General features: G+C 53.1%; 1 protein-coding gene across 1 annotated transcript in view; it reads right to left on the bottom strand.

Annotated features, from left to right (window-relative positions):
• tgfbr3 (transforming growth factor, beta receptor III) overlaps positions 1-15358 on the bottom strand; it is a 65679-nt gene that overhangs the window by 17023 nt on the left and 33298 nt on the right. The window contains exons 4-8 of the mRNA XM_048989067.1: positions 14410-14547; positions 6773-6956; positions 4525-4687; positions 2523-2670; positions 178-361 (exon numbers count right to left, since the gene is read on the bottom strand). Coding sequence (XP_048845024.1) covers positions 178-361; positions 2523-2670; positions 4525-4687; positions 6773-6956; positions 14410-14547 — 817 coding nt within the window. The remainder of the gene's footprint in view (positions 1-177; positions 362-2522; positions 2671-4524; positions 4688-6772; positions 6957-14409; positions 14548-15358) is intronic.

The following is a 15358-nucleotide window of genomic DNA, read 5'->3' as shown; positions in this document are numbered from 1 at the left end:
GATCTTACTCTGTGTGGAGGTTATAAGGCTGGGGAAACAGCACAAGCGAGACAAGCTAAGGGTCTTCATTCCTCGCCTCCTGGGCAGCTTGCCGTTTGATTCGCAGACAGCAGCACCAATCCCCTACACTTCCCACCTCCGGGGCGACTCGGCATTTCATTGACCTCAGTCCCCTACCTAGCTCCCTCAGATGCAGGTTGAAGTGGTTGGCCACAGGCGTGCTGGTGAAGGAGGTCACCGGGCTGTAGCGGTTGTCTTCAGCCCACCGGATCAGTGCCTGAGGATCCGAAGGCAGGTGGTGCCTATGGATCTTCGCTGTGCTCCTGTCCACGGTTGAGTCCAGATTGACGCTGTCCGACGTCTGCATGACATGTAATGGAAACATTTAGGCGTCATGAAAGACCTGGGGGGCTCTGAAGGTTTGTGTGTGACCTGTGATTGTAGAAGCTCTTTTTGGTGATGGATGGTAAATGCTGCCTGAAAACCTTCTAGAGAAATATATCAGAAGTGCAGTAAGTCATCCTGGGGTCACAGGAATCCGAAGAAGCGCCGCTGGTACAAGGTTCGAGAGGCACCCTCATGTTCCATTACCGTGGCTGCAGTGAACCGGCTGCACATCAGAATCCAGGAAGGAGTGAGGATTCTTTATCAGGACAGGAAGTCAGCCCCCCCCCCCCCCCACGCCGAGTAATGCCAGCGATTAGCACACATCTGAGAGCCAAGCCAGGCTGTGTTATACCATACAGACACTGTCATCTTCAGATCAGACAGAGGCTCCTTCCCCCTCCCCGCTACTCGGGTCGCCATGGCGAAGGTCCCTCTTTGATTGGGGTCCTTCCCGGGATCCGCGGTCCCACGCGGATGTGTCTAGTTTCCCCCAAATTCCGCATTCGTTCCCCAGTTGTTTGGCTTGTTAATGGAAGTGGACCCTAATCCCTTCCCACAGTGGTTTCCCACGGACCCCCCCCCCCCCCCTCCAATCCACCAATGGTAGCGGGGCTTTGATTTTACGAGGCTGTCATATCACACGCATATCCCACATTCCCTGCTGCAGCCAGGCTGTTCACACACACACACACACCAATGAGCCGGTCTCCTGTGTGTCTACAACATGCCCATTCACACATGCGTGTGGGCACAGATATCCATCCTGGCAAATTAAAACACCTGTTTGAAAAACTCAAAACTGCAGCGACGTGCCGATGTTCCCAGGAAGGTGGTCACTGTGTGGGCGGAGCAATGCAGAAGGTCCAGGCTGAGGCTGAAGGCTAAACGGGGCCTCGCTTGGGCGGCTCATCAGCATCCCCTGCCTGCCATAAAGCCAAAGCCATTTTTCTTGGTATGGAAAATTTGTCATCAGATTTACAGTACCAGTCAAAAGTTTAGACACACCTACCCATTGAAAGATTTATAATTATAAATACATTGAAACTGTTTAAAAAAAATAATTTGTTGGGCGGGGGGCAGTTCTGCTAGTTGGGACTCAGAAGGTTGCTGGTTTAAAACCCATGGTTCAGCAGTGATGCCACCATTGGGCCCTTAACCCCTATTGCCCCATGGTCTGGCTGACCCCACTGTCTCCTCTACACCAGCTCCATGAGGTGGCCTCCTGAGATGCTTTTCCAGCTGTCCTGCAGGAGGTCCCACGTATACGCTGAGCCCTCACTGGCCGCTTTGACTTCAAACTCCTCCAAACTCTAACGGGTCTGGGTCGGGCCGCCAGGTCATGTGACGCCGCACTCTATCGCGTTCCTTTTTAGGCGGCTTGGCGTACCCAGACTTTTGACCGGTGCTGTACGTCACATGCATTTCACAGGTGACGTGTCTCCACTTTAAAAAACACACACTCTGACATTCTCATACTATTATTTCCCCAGCCAAGCTGCATGAATGTCCATCCATTAAACTATTTATCCTGGTCAGGGTGGGGGGGGGGGGTGGAGCCTATCCAACAAGGAGCTCAAGGCTGGACACCACCCAAGATGGCATGACCGTCAGGGTGCCCCACATGCTAAGGCTGAGTATTACAATAATGTTTATTAATCACCGCTGATTTCTGAGGGAAATTCCACACTGATATTTTTGCAGTTAGTAGCAATAACTGGAAAAAAATAAAGGATGAGGTTCTGACATGGACGGTGGAGATCTGAAAACTCTGAGAGCTGCTATCCGCCCGGAGCCGATGCCTCACAACGGACGTCCAGGGAAAACTGCGGGCTCCGGGGCGGCCAGGCTCGTAACTCAAGGCGAAGGATGAGAAACTGGTCGGGGCGAAGAGAACAGCCTGACTGGCTGGCTCACGTCCACACAGGCGTCTGCGGGGGCCGCTCGCTCTTTCACAGACTGACACGTGTGGTGACAGGATGGGGCTCCCAGTGTGAGAGCAAGACCTTGACTCTGTGGGGGGGGGGGGCGTGAGGGGGAGGGGGTGGGGGGTGATATCCCCAGGGGCATAACAGCTGCCGCAGTTATATCACATTGGGCATTCGGCGGGGGGGTTGGGGGTGGCCCACAGCACATACCACGATGTCCAGGGTGCCGGTGATACCATGGCTCTTGATGACCCAGTTGACTGACTTCTCGCACTTGAGCAGGAGGACGAGGTCTCGCTGCAGGGGACGATGCGGCGCCAGGGGCCTGACTTCCACGATGACGTCCACCTGGAACGCACTGCCATGGAAACAGCGAGAGCGAGAGAGAGAGAAGCCATAAACCACACAGGTCCCTGAAGGGCCAGAACGGCCGGGGATTTATCACACTCTATCCATATTATCGCGTCTCCTGTGTCTGGCCAGCTGACTAAAGCCCTGGCGGCTCTCCCAGAAGAGCGGGATGTGGGTGGAGCGCCGTTACCATGGCCGCGGTCCTCCGTACGTGTGGAGCGCCGTTACCATGGCCGCGGTCCTCCGTACGTGTGGAGCGCCGTTACCATGGTCGCGGTCCTCCGTACGTGTGGAGCGCCGTTACCATGGCTGCGGTCCTCCGTACGTGTGGAGCGCCGTTACCATGGCCGCGGTCCTCCGTACGTGTGGAGCGCCGTTACCATGGCCGCGGTCCTCCGTACGTGTGGAGCGCCGTTACCATGGCCGGGGTCCTCCGTAAGTGTGGAGCGCCGTTACCATGGCTGCGGTCCTCCGTACGTGTGGAGCGCCGTTACCATGGCTGCGGTCCTCCGTACGTGTGGAGCGCCGTTACCATGGCCGCGGTCCTCCGTACGTGTGGAGCGCCGTTACCATGGCCGCGGTCCTCCGTACGTGTGGAGCGCCGTTACCATGGCCGGGGTCCTCCGTACGTGTGGAGCGCCGTTACCATGGCCGCGATCCTCCGTACGTGTGGAGCGCCGTTACCATGGCCGCGGTCCTCCGTACGTGTGGAGCGCCGTTACCATGGCCGCGGTCCTCCGTACGTGTGGAGCGCCGTTACCATGGCCGGGGTCCTCCGTAAATGTGGAGCACCGTTACCATGGCCGCGGTCCTCCGTACGTGTGGAGCGCCGTTACCATGGCCGCGGTCCTCCGTACGTGTGGAGCGCCGTTACCATGGCCGCGGTCCTCTGTATGTGTGGAGCGCCGTTACCATGGTCGCGGTCCTCTGTACGTGTGGAGCGCCGTTACCATGGCCACGGTCCTCCGTACGTGTGGCTTAGAAACACTTTTCTTTGTGAATGAATAACAGCCCTAAAAAAACCACCGGCTTTTTACGGTGTAACTGTAACTGGAAATGCAGAGTCACACAAAAAGCCACGCGGACACTGTCAGGTTTGTACACAGCAATCAGGCCAACAACACGTGGGGTGGGGGTGCATACAGGCTGAGGACAGCCCCGTTCACTGTTAACTGTGCCTCTGACAAACAGGCCTGCTTTGCAAGTTTACCATTGTAAAAAGAAGTTATTTCCAATTATTTCTTTAAACTCTTAAGATTCATTCTTCCTAATCAGGAATCAGCTTTGCTGTGCGCTTTTTAGCAAACACACATTCCCATTAGTGAGCGTGCCTCTTACGGGGAGCGTCATCCTCACCGCCATCAATCGGCAGCTGCGTTTTAAAACAGCACCACGTCCAATTCCCAAATTTGGCCATTCAGCGCTAGCGCGTTATCTTACGCCACCGCCAGTTTGTCAAAACAGGCCCAGCGTGCTTCCAAACACGGACCGCTTCCCCCCCCCAGGACTGATACAGCGGAAGCGCAAGTACCCAAGGCTCTGCCGACCCTCAGGGGCCACGCGCGGCTGCAGTCTCCACTCACAATTGATCCGACAAAAATTCTGAACGTAGGCGGGACCCGGACTGATAGATTACTAAACAAAGCTTGACATTGCCAAGGAAACCTGGACACGGATGCACAGGCTGTTGCTGGTGTCGGGTAAGATGTAGAAGAGTCCAACCATGAGTTTGTTGGGTGTGTGGTGCTTCAGATTTGCACTGCAAGGGAGTGGGACGGAATGGTGGAGGCACGGCAGGAGCCTGCTGTCTGGCCCACACCACATTCGGGGGGGGCGGGGGAGCAGGGGCACCACTCCTTACCTGCTGGAGTTGGGGGCCTGCAGCTCGATGATGTGAACCTCACGGTTGTGGTTCCAACCTGACAGGACGCAACCCCGAGACGGCTGCGGGTCCTCGTAGCCTGCCAGGTAGTTCAGGGACAGGAAGTTGTTGTCGATCTTGCAAGTGCTGGAGAAGGTGAGGTCTGCAGGACAAAGGGGGGGGGACGTTACGGGGGTGTGCTGGCTGATGGGTCGGCGGTTAATGGCTGACTACAGACACGGAGCCACCGGCATGTGAAACGCTTCAGCCTGTTGGCATAAACGCAGGCGCCGGTCCTCACAGGCAGGACTCGCTGTGGATGAGGGACCAAACTCGCAGCATTGGGCAGCTTTTAATCTGCAGCGAAAAGCAGAAGGAGAAGCAGACGGCCTGGTGGCCCCCGCGGGGCCCAGCATGCAGACGCACGCCGCCTGGCCCACACGCTCCTCATTGTTTTCAGTGTTAGGCTTCCAGGACGCGCCTCTCTGTTCTTCTGCCGAGCATGAGCGCCAAAGTCCTCCCCCCTGCACCGGGGCAAATGGAAAACCGGTGATGCCTTATTAGGAGGTGACCGGGGGGGAGCCGGGGGGTGGGGGAGGGCGGTGCAGGCTCTTATAGACCGGCACCCATCCTAAGTCCGCCCTGGGCTACTCTCATGGGCAACAGCATGGACGTGGTCTGTACCTCCGCGAGAGAGAGGGGGGAGAGAGAGAGAAAGAAGATGTCAGAGAAAGACAAAGGGAGTTGAGGCAGGAAAGAGAGACAGAGAGAAGCACAGGCACAGATTCCATGACCCAAGGGGGGTTTGCGATCGGCCTGGGGGTGTGTGGAGGGGCTGACACTACACCAGAGTTAATGTTACCCTCCCTTCCTGAGGTCAGAGGTTAAGGATTTCAGCGTGAGGCAGCACATAAAGAGAGATCCATTTCCCATTTCACTGAGTGCAGATAAAGTCCTTATCTTCTGTAAACTACCAAGACAGGGAGCAAAGACACCATTAATAAAGATGCTTATTAATATGGACGCTTTTCCGGACGGCCAGGACCTGGTGAAAAAAGAAGGTGTGACTCGTGGTCCTTATCCAGGCAAGTGGAGCAGTACGGCACCTTTCCCAGCAATCAGCAGGTCTGCCAGATCCTCTCCGCCCAATCCGGCCACCCAGTCCACTCTGCTCACTCCACCCACTCTGTCCACCCCCTACTTCTCTCACTCTGCCCACCCCGCTTACTCCGCCCACTCTGCTCACATGGCTCACTCTGCCCACACCACCCGCTCCACTCACTCCGGTCACTCTGCTCACATAGCTCACTCTGCCCACACCACCCACTCCTCTCGCTCTGCCTACCCAGCCCACTCTGCTCACATAGCTCACTCTGTCCACCCCGCCCACTCCACTCACTCCACTCACTCCACTCACTCTGCTCACATAGCTCACTCTGCCCAGCACGCCCATTCTGCTCACCCGCAGCAGCGGGTTTCCACCCCGCATTGTTACGGATCCATATCCTACCCCTCTGGCACCCCTTGGAGTACTTCAGAAAAATGAGGGCGGGGGGTAGTTGGCAAGCAGAGGATTTCTGTACTGCAAAATACGCTTTTAAAAACACCCTTCCCTCGTTTCTCTTATTTACTTATTGACTTTAAGCATAAATGAGTCTAAACCGCAGGTCTAGATGGAGCAAAGCTGTTGTTTGAATTTGTCATATTCCAATAATGCTGTATTTTCCATGTCTGGCCTGTAAAGTCCAAACATCTGCTCAGTCATCCCCTGCCAACCACCCCTCTCTCTCTCTCTCTCTCTCTCTCCATCTCCCCATCTCTCCCTCTCTGTCTCTCTCTCTCTCACTCGCCTGCTCTCATCCCCCTCATCCTACCCACCTTCCACAAATCTGCAATAACACCATAAACAATATGGCTGGCTTGCAGCCCAGCATCGGGGCAGCTGTTCGCTCCATTTCTGTCAGTCTCTAAAAGTACGTTACCGTCATGCACCTCCCTCCCCCCACCCCCAAATCCCACACTCCAGCGCACGTGGAGCCGGGTCAGAGGAGACCGTGACAAGCAGGCAAACCATCCAACGAGAATTCCTCATGGATTTGGAATCACGTGAGCGGAATACTGACCACTCACACAGCTAACCCTGGCATCTCCGTCCTGACCATGGACCGTCGCAGGGTCCTGGGTTAGTGAGGGAGAGCCTGAGCATAGCCGGATGTTCCTGGCCTCCCCGATGCCCAGATCCACCTACCTTCTCCCACATTGATGTACACGTTCCTGGTGATGCGGAGCTCGGAGAACGAGGTAACAGCCTTGAACTTCTCATAGGCCCAGGCCAGCAGGCGCTCGTTGGCATGAGGGAGCTCCTCCTTCTCAACCTCGCAGGAGTCCCTCAAATGTCCCATCTTCAGCTGCATATCGGAGCCCCTGGACACCTGGGGGAGATGAATGAGGAGGCCATGACGGGGGGTGCCCCCTTTTTAATCAGCCCCCCCTGGATAGAAGGCGCTGACCCCTCCAAGGACCTCCATGGAGAGACAGGCTCAAGGGGAGCACTGAGGACTCCGTCACCAATCCCCCTCACCCCCAGGCAGCACCCCCTCACCCCCAGGCAGCACCCCCTCACCCCCAGGTAGCACCCCCTCAGACACCGTCAGGGAGAAAAACCGACAGCCTGTCGCTTTGAAAGACGAGCTAAAATGATATTTTCTGCTGAGCAGTTTTTCAGAAAGAAGCGACGATTTACACCCGTGAGAACAAGGTGGAACAAGGTTTTAGGGAGTCGGACGGCTCACGCAGCCGAGGTTTCAGGCAGAAAAACCTCACAACAGTCTATATGGATGAATCACTAAATACAGAGCATGAAAACATATGAAAGCATAGATTGTAAGAGCAGCTATCTGATTTATTATGCATGTGACTTTTTTACAGCTGACAGATTCAGGAGAAAAAGTGGCAGGAAATTAGTTCAATATGCACATTAATAAGTCTGATTAAGTGTTTAAGTGCTAAGTTGAAATTTCAACCTGCTTGCAATTATGTCCCACCTGTGACCAGAGCACGACAGCCCGGTTTCAAAGGTAAACAGGGAGATTAAATGCTGAAATCTGAGACCGTAGAGGGGAGCAGAAGGTGCTGGACTTGTTAGGTTAAAAAATGTAAACATTAAGAGTGAGATGTTTCTGCAGGATCCGTGACCAGCGGCTCGAGGCTGAGATGAAGCCGCTCTCTCACGACGCCCGGCTTGCACAATGCAGTGTCGGGTTTCACCAGTTTATATAACGCACTCCCGTGCGTCATGAGGAATCCAGCTGTACCTCTTGGAGCTACCCGCCCCCTCGCCGGGACCCACGGACAGCGCCTCCTACTGGTGGGGGCCTGCAGCTGGCCTGCAGAGACAATCACGTTGAGTCAGGGGCCTCCTCACTCTGCAACACGGTGACGCCGAACTCCCCCAGCCGCATGCCTGGGTTTTACCACATCATAAGAACCCCATCCATGCCAGCGACCAAATCATTAACTGATAATTACTGTTGAACCAAAATGGCTGAAAAACAAAATGCAGTCCTTGCCTCACAAAGCAAGAATGTTCAATGCGAACCAGAGGGAAGGAAAAGGGGCCCTAATGCGCTGAATGAGACTGTGTTAAGGTGACCGGGGGCGGGTCTTAATGAGTGTGTCACGCTCTGGTTCAGCACGCTGACTGGCCGACACGGCACGAACCGCAGATCCACGAGATCCCAGCACACAGGTAACATCGGCCTGCTGAAATCCCGCTTCGAGAATCGCTGTCAGCTCAGTGCCCTTAACGAGATTCATTACGGTCAGACTCCGGGTTCGATTCACGACGCCAACAGGTGCCGTTCGAACACTTCCAAGCTTTCCGAGAAAAACACATGGTGACCGGAAAAGAGGACAGGAGTGCATCGCCCCAGCGGTGTTCCGCTACGTTCCGCGTTCTCGTCCGCCTGCGATCATAATCTGCCGCGGTGCTGAACATCTGCTTGACCTCTGGCTGTCTCGCTGATGTTCTTTACGAAAGGTAAAATAAAATTTAAAAAAATGGAAACAATAAAAATTCAGGTTTGTGTGGCGCGTTTCCTGGCAGGGATTAAAGTATGGAAAAAGGGGCTGGGGGAGTCGCCTGTCAGTGCCGGGACGCTGTCCCCCCCTTACGGAGACACTGAAGGCAGTCTCCACACCAAGGCAGCTTATGTTCAGTAACTGCTCCACTAACAGCAGACACTCCGTACTTCTGGCTGTAACTGTGATTCATCCCAGTGTCACCTGTTCACTCACATTAACGATTCATCTATCTATTTAGCTCAGCCTTTCATTTTCCATCCCATGCCACTTCTGACTGTCAGCAGACTGTTCAGGGAGGAAATTATGTGCGAAATTTCATGTGCACGCACTTGTCTGAAAATCGTCTCGCATGTTACATGATATACAGGGGGCAACACCCACCAAGACAATCCCTTGCATGTTCATACATGCCCAATAAAATCATTCTAATTCTGAATCTTAAAATATTATCAATTCAAAGGCATCAGGCTGCATCATCTGACTGGTCCTGGTCCTCGGGTGACACCCGACCTCATCGAAACGACAAAGAAAGCATCAGACTGCAAATAGGCCATAGTTTTTTTTTTGGGGGGGGGGGGGGGCGAGCCTAGGGCTTAAAACCTGGAAATAAGGAGGCGAGCATTAGGTCACTTTAACAGGAATACCTTGGCAGCGTCGGCCAGCTCGCCGGCGAGAGGGAATTGTTTTAGCGTGATGCACGTCTGCCGAGAGCCGAAGGCGGAGATGCGGCGGTCAGAGCCTAAGAAACAGCTCCTCTGGGAAACGGCCTGGCATTCGGCAGGGCCAGCTCACCGTTGCCGGCTTTCAGGGGCTCTGGCGAAGAACTCGTCTCCAGCGTCATTTACAGCAGGCCGTCTCAGAGCACAATGTTCAGACTGAACACTAGGGTACAACAGCCGAGCCTAAAGAGGCCTGGCTGCTCACCTGGTGTCCCAGCGTAGAAACATCACAGGTTCAAACCAGGTTCTGAGACAGGCTCCACCCTGATTTAGCTGAGATTATCAGGTCCTGAGGAATGATCTCAGTTGGCCTTTAAGGTCTTATTGGCAGGGGGGGGGCAGCACACAGGAATCCAGCGACCGTCCCTCCTGTCACAGCAACAGGCTATAAAAGCAGTTTTACTGCCCTCCCCCTAAAGGTACAATTCGTGCCCTTGCTAATTACAAGCCCCCCCATGCTGAAGCCCCCCTGACCCAGAACTATCTCCGCCCCACATAAACAAACGCCTATTTACTTTCACCCCGGCGGCTCGCAGCCCTGAAGGGGTCCTTCGCGGCCTTGTTCTGAGATATGAACTAATGTGTGACCGATTTAAGCGGGAGCGGAGCCAGCGCAGCGAGAGCCAGGAACACGCCGTTACCCCTCACCCGCGCCGGAGCCGGGGGGGTCGCGGCACGATAAACCCCTGAGCCCGTCATTGTAAAGCAAACTAAATATGGTCACTTGGAGATGCATCTTGATTTTCGCAAAAACACGCCAGAAAAGAGCAGCTGGCTCTCATTCCCGCCAGTCAGCGTGACTTCGGGGGACGCTGCGCCCACCCCACCCCGAGTACCACGGCGCTGCTGGGGGTGTTACGTGCTATTACCCGTCGAGGGGCCCCTCACACACACCGGTGCTTCAGTGGGACTGCAGGAATACTGTAAAGTCCTGCTATCCAAACACACACTTCAGAGTGTGCACAGTCAGGCCGATCAGTAAACAACACAAAATCATACGCTTGGCAGAAGAGAAAAGAAATCCAACTGCCTGCAAATTGAATCATTTAATTGCAGTTAAAGCAGTTTCACATTAAAAACATGCTTTTTAGTTAATCTGCCCGGAGGAGACACAGCTGTATCGAAGCCAGGCTGGAAGAGAGGCTGGCATCTGCCACTTACAATGTCCGCGAAATTATGTTTAGTTTTGGCTTTTATCACCCATAGGAAATGCTCGCCTTATATAACTGCTACGGAACGCTAATGCTAAACCGCTAGCATTCTTAAGCAGATCCTCTTTGGGTCGTACGTGTTTTGGCCTCCAAAGGAACTGAGCCGAGCCATCTTCGCCATGCTGATAAATGATCTAGCTCGTCAACACAGACAGTGGTGGAGGTTTAATGGCCGCTGCTGGGACCAGTAATCCACTCGTGAGTGGAAAAAAGGCAGTGACCACAAAATGGGGCCCAGTGCACTAGACGTTAGCTTGAAGCCCAAAATGGAAAGAAGTAATTAAGTGTCACCGGCTTTGGTCGAGCTCCACCCTGGTATCTGTGCTTCACTGACGGTGCCTTTGTTCTCGATCGCTGACCAATGAGCACACAGCACTCTAGTGACACCGTGACATCACAGGACGACAGTACCTGCAGAGCAAAGCGACTCTCTGCCTGGTTCCATTAGGGTTCTTGCGAGAGCTTCAGCTATGTGGTGGCTGCATGTGTGTGTGCACATGTGCGTCTGTGGGTGGGGCGCATTAAGGAGCACCGCAGCCGCCGTCCGGGACGCAAACCCAGCACAGCTTTCATAACCCAGTTCCCATCTGGGGCTGTTTACAGGAAGTTGCATGCTGCAAAAAGAGCTCGCTGATTTCCAGATAAATACTACAGTGACCCACACAAACAGCACCATAACGGGGCGTCTATCAGCTATCTGGGGAGGATGGTTCGAGCCAGGGCATCGTCCACCACCCCCCGGTCACACCTGCTGCTGTCTCACTCCGCAGTTTTTCTGCCAGTAACAATAAGCAAGACTTAGACAGTCAGAGGGAGGCGCTGTGGAGCTCAGTCTGCTGGGACACTGTGTCCGTGATCAGAAGGGCATCCTGAATTGCCCTACTGTCTCCAAAAAATATACGTCAAAAAAAAGCATCTGCTAATTAAATTAATCAGCAGGTTTGACTAGGCTGCATCCCGGGGACCCAGAGTGAGCTGGACCTGCCGAGTGCCAGCGTTTGTTTTTTTGTTAAATGACTATTTTTGAAAGTGATTTTATTGGTCATTTTTTTTGGTGAGCTGGTGATTGGTTAAAATTGGCATGTTTTTAAATTTTAGTCTTTTTAATTTTCATGGGATGTACGTGTGGTCGGTTTGCTGCGCAAAATGGATGCTGTGAACCTGACCAACAAGTTTTACGCCAGTAAAACGCAGAAGAAAACATTCTAATAGTAAGAACTTGTTTTATATTCTTGTAATCCGCCCCCTCTGATCTATGGTATCTATGGTAAATGTGCACATTGTGGATGCAGCTGACACACTGGATCAGAGTTCAGTCAGACCGGGGGGGTTAGGGTATGTTTCCCAACCCAGCCCAGCCCAGCTCACTGCTTCAGCTTGTGCGTCTGAATGACTGAACGTGTCACTTCATACTGCGCGAGGCAAGGGTGAGACCACGCAGCGAAGGGACTCGCCTATCATAACCCGGGGCCGCGACCCGGTGTCGGCCCGGCATGATGTTAATTAAGAAGCCACAGGTCGCATGAAAGGCACTGCACTGCACTGCACTGCACGAGAAGCATTCGGCTGCAGCTGGGGCATCCTTCCCGTAACCCGACAAATATAAGGCAGCCGCGCCATTAAGGAGCTCAGCCCACTTCCCGCTTCCATCTGGCGAGGGAGCGTCACTCCCTCTGTATGTTTGGGCCTCTTTCGATCGCGCCGTGTGCAGCTGGCCGGCCTCTCAGCAAGAGCTGCGAATATTCCACCTGAGCACGATCCCATGGCCACGTGCGACCCTGCACATTGCAATGCCTCCCGCTTGCCTACAATCCTGCTGCAGGATGTGAGGAGGGGGTTTAGCCACACGGCCGTCCATCTGAAGGCCTGCCGGGGGTCCGGAGGGCCTCCAACCGACTCTGCCGACTCTGAGACTGGAACTGACAACCTTCTGATGAACGGCCCACCCCAGATGAGATTACGCTTTATCTGCCATCTATACGAGAACAGGTATATTGGAAAGTCTACATATCATATCATGCATTATTACATATTTAGAGGTTAAAATACCCCACCTGACTCCCCCCCCTCCCCCCGTTACCTGTCACCTCAAAGCCGCTCTCACCCCTTCCCATTCCAGCTCACATGGTAGAAGCTACTGGTTTTCAGGAAATACCAGTAAGGGAGGAAATGGGTCCCATGCCCCCCCACGTCCTCATTCAAACTCCGAGTTCAGGAGGGTCACAGGGCAACCTGGGACATCATTAGCCCATTTTTAACAGACAACAAACACAATGTTCCAGAAAACCCATCTGTCTATCTTCCAGCTGTTTATCACTGACAAGGTTGTAAGGAGCCTGGAGTCTGTCCAAGATGGCGCAGGGCACGCAGTATGGGTGTGCCCTAGACGGGGTGCCAGGTCCAAAATACCCACAATTTTCAAAGCACCGCATTCACAAATGTGCCACCCAAGTGCGGACGGATGCTAAGAGGCTAAGCGACAAAAGTCCGGCCTACGGCAAATGAGAAAAAAGTCTGACTGAACGAGGGGAGACTGGAAATGATGGGCGCTGAGTTACGGACAGCGCTGCGGAACCCTGAGTCAGAGCATTAAGACCCAAAGGCCTCGTTTAAAGGCATTGAGTCAATGTCTAACATTGTGATCCTGCTTTGGATCTGCACAGTGTCCGCCAGAACTTTTTGGTGAGCCGTCCGGTCACCTCCCACCCCCAAAATAAGCCGAAGTATTTCAGTGCTGGTCATTAGATATTTTTTTTTGCATTGCATAATTGCCTAGTAACAGCAGCGAAAGCCAATGAATGACAGCAGTCGCCCTATACCCTGAAGCTGAAGCAGTGAGAGTATTATGGGATGCGGGTCACCGTTCGATTTTAAGCACCATTTCTCAGGGAACTGATAATCATCACTCGACAACGAAAATAGCACATGGCTGTGTTTTAATGTGAAACTGAAAACGTTGTGGAACACAATAAGGGTCCTACAGGGGACAGACGAAGCACACACAACACCGAACACAAGCACCAAAACACAGCACCAAACACACCACCAAACACCAAAACACACCACCAAGCACCAAAACACAGCACCAAGCACCAAACACAAGCACCAAACACAAGCACCAAAACACACCACCAAACACCAAAACACAGCACCAAGCACCAAACACAAGCACCAAAACACACCACCAAAACAGCACCAAGCACAAACACCAAACACAAGCACCAAACACAAACACCAAGCCATCGCACAAAAACACACTACCAAACACCAAAACACAGCACCAAACACACCACCAAACACCAAAACATGGCTCCAAACACGGCACCAAGCACAAGACCAAACACAGGAACATGATAATAATAATATGTTTGGCTGTTACATTCAGCTGTTGTCTTAAGCTGCCACACTGACATGCGTGCTTCATTGCGATACCATACTATAGGCAGCTCTCGGCATACATAAGGCCGGCCGACTTAAATCCAAAAGTAAATCCAAATTTATGCAAAAATATATCCGCAATACATGGAGGTTAATTTAAGCTCTGATACAAAAGGTGACATATATACAGTATGTACTTGTGCACTTTATCTGCTAATTTATTTAGTATTTGTTCTTTAGTATGTATTACTAGTATATACATATTTGGTTTATGGGTTTTTGCTATAAGATATAAGATGTCCTGAATGATACTGGAAGGTAAATCCGGCACATAAAATGTAACTGACGTAAGGGTTTGTGCGAGAGATTACTATGTTACTGTACTGTATTACAGTATTACTGTATTAGATGCCTGTATTAAGTTTGGCGGTTGTGTGAAACTGCCACAGATGGACAGACAGGAGCCAGCAAACGGCTGGGGGGGGCAGACTCACGTGGAAAACGCGCCTGACGCTCGGCACCAGCTTCTCCATCTCCAGCTTCCAGAGGACCGGCTGCGGCGAGTTCAGCACAAAGGCCAGGGGCCTCTGGTGGACCTTCAAGGAGTGTATGGGCTTCAGATGGAGGGTCACCTGCAAGGGGACAGGATTGGTTACATATTCATCTGGCCCCGCGGGCCGTGTTCCCAGAAGGCTGTGCGCCGTTCAACGGCAACATTATTCTCATTTCAATAGCTTCACAAATACGACGGATCGTTATACAAGATTCTGCTTGCATAACAAACAAAAAGAAAGGTGTGAGGGGGTGACCCCCAAATGGGGGGGGTTTGGAAGAAGTAGGCGGCCCTCCGTGAACCTCGATCTACACCAAAACCAACCCTCACTCCCTCCCTGAAGCAGGCTGCAGCTCCATCAGCTGCAATAAATATAATTTCCTGCTTTCTGAGTTGAGTTTTTATTTTTCAGGGGTCAGCTGGCTGGGAAGAAAAACACAGGACCCCTCCCCTGGGAGACTGACTTAAGTGGCATAAGATGAGATGAGGAACAGCAGGGGTGATACTAGGTGGCGGCCAAACACCCCCCCCCCACCCCATGTCTGCCCGGCCCCCATGACCGAACGTTCACCCGGCTCCCAGGCTAATCGCATTAGGCACTTCCTGTATGTGAACTGACCTGCCCCCCGCCGCTCCAATCCATCAGGGTTCCCGTCAAATTATCCCGATTCACGTCGACCCCCCCGTAACCCAATCACGACGGTTTGCTGGGACTATCCCCACTGCAGGGACCGGGAGACAGAGGTCTGCTATGTTTTGCTCTTTCCATAATATTTTGCTTTCATTTATGGACGTGGACCCATGAAGAAAACATCGTGAGAAGCACATGGAGAACCTCCCAGAAGATCTGTCACCCCACCCCACGCTCAAGCACTACCCCAGGACAAAAT

The sequence above is a fragment of the Brienomyrus brachyistius genome, chromosome 21, assembly GCF_023856365.1.
Source record: "Brienomyrus brachyistius isolate T26 chromosome 21, BBRACH_0.4, whole genome shotgun sequence".
Classification (NCBI taxonomy): Eukaryota; Metazoa; Chordata; class Actinopteri; order Osteoglossiformes; family Mormyridae; genus Brienomyrus; species Brienomyrus brachyistius.
Note: the sequence above shows the minus strand (reverse complement) of the source record. Positions and strands in the feature narration are given on the sequence as shown.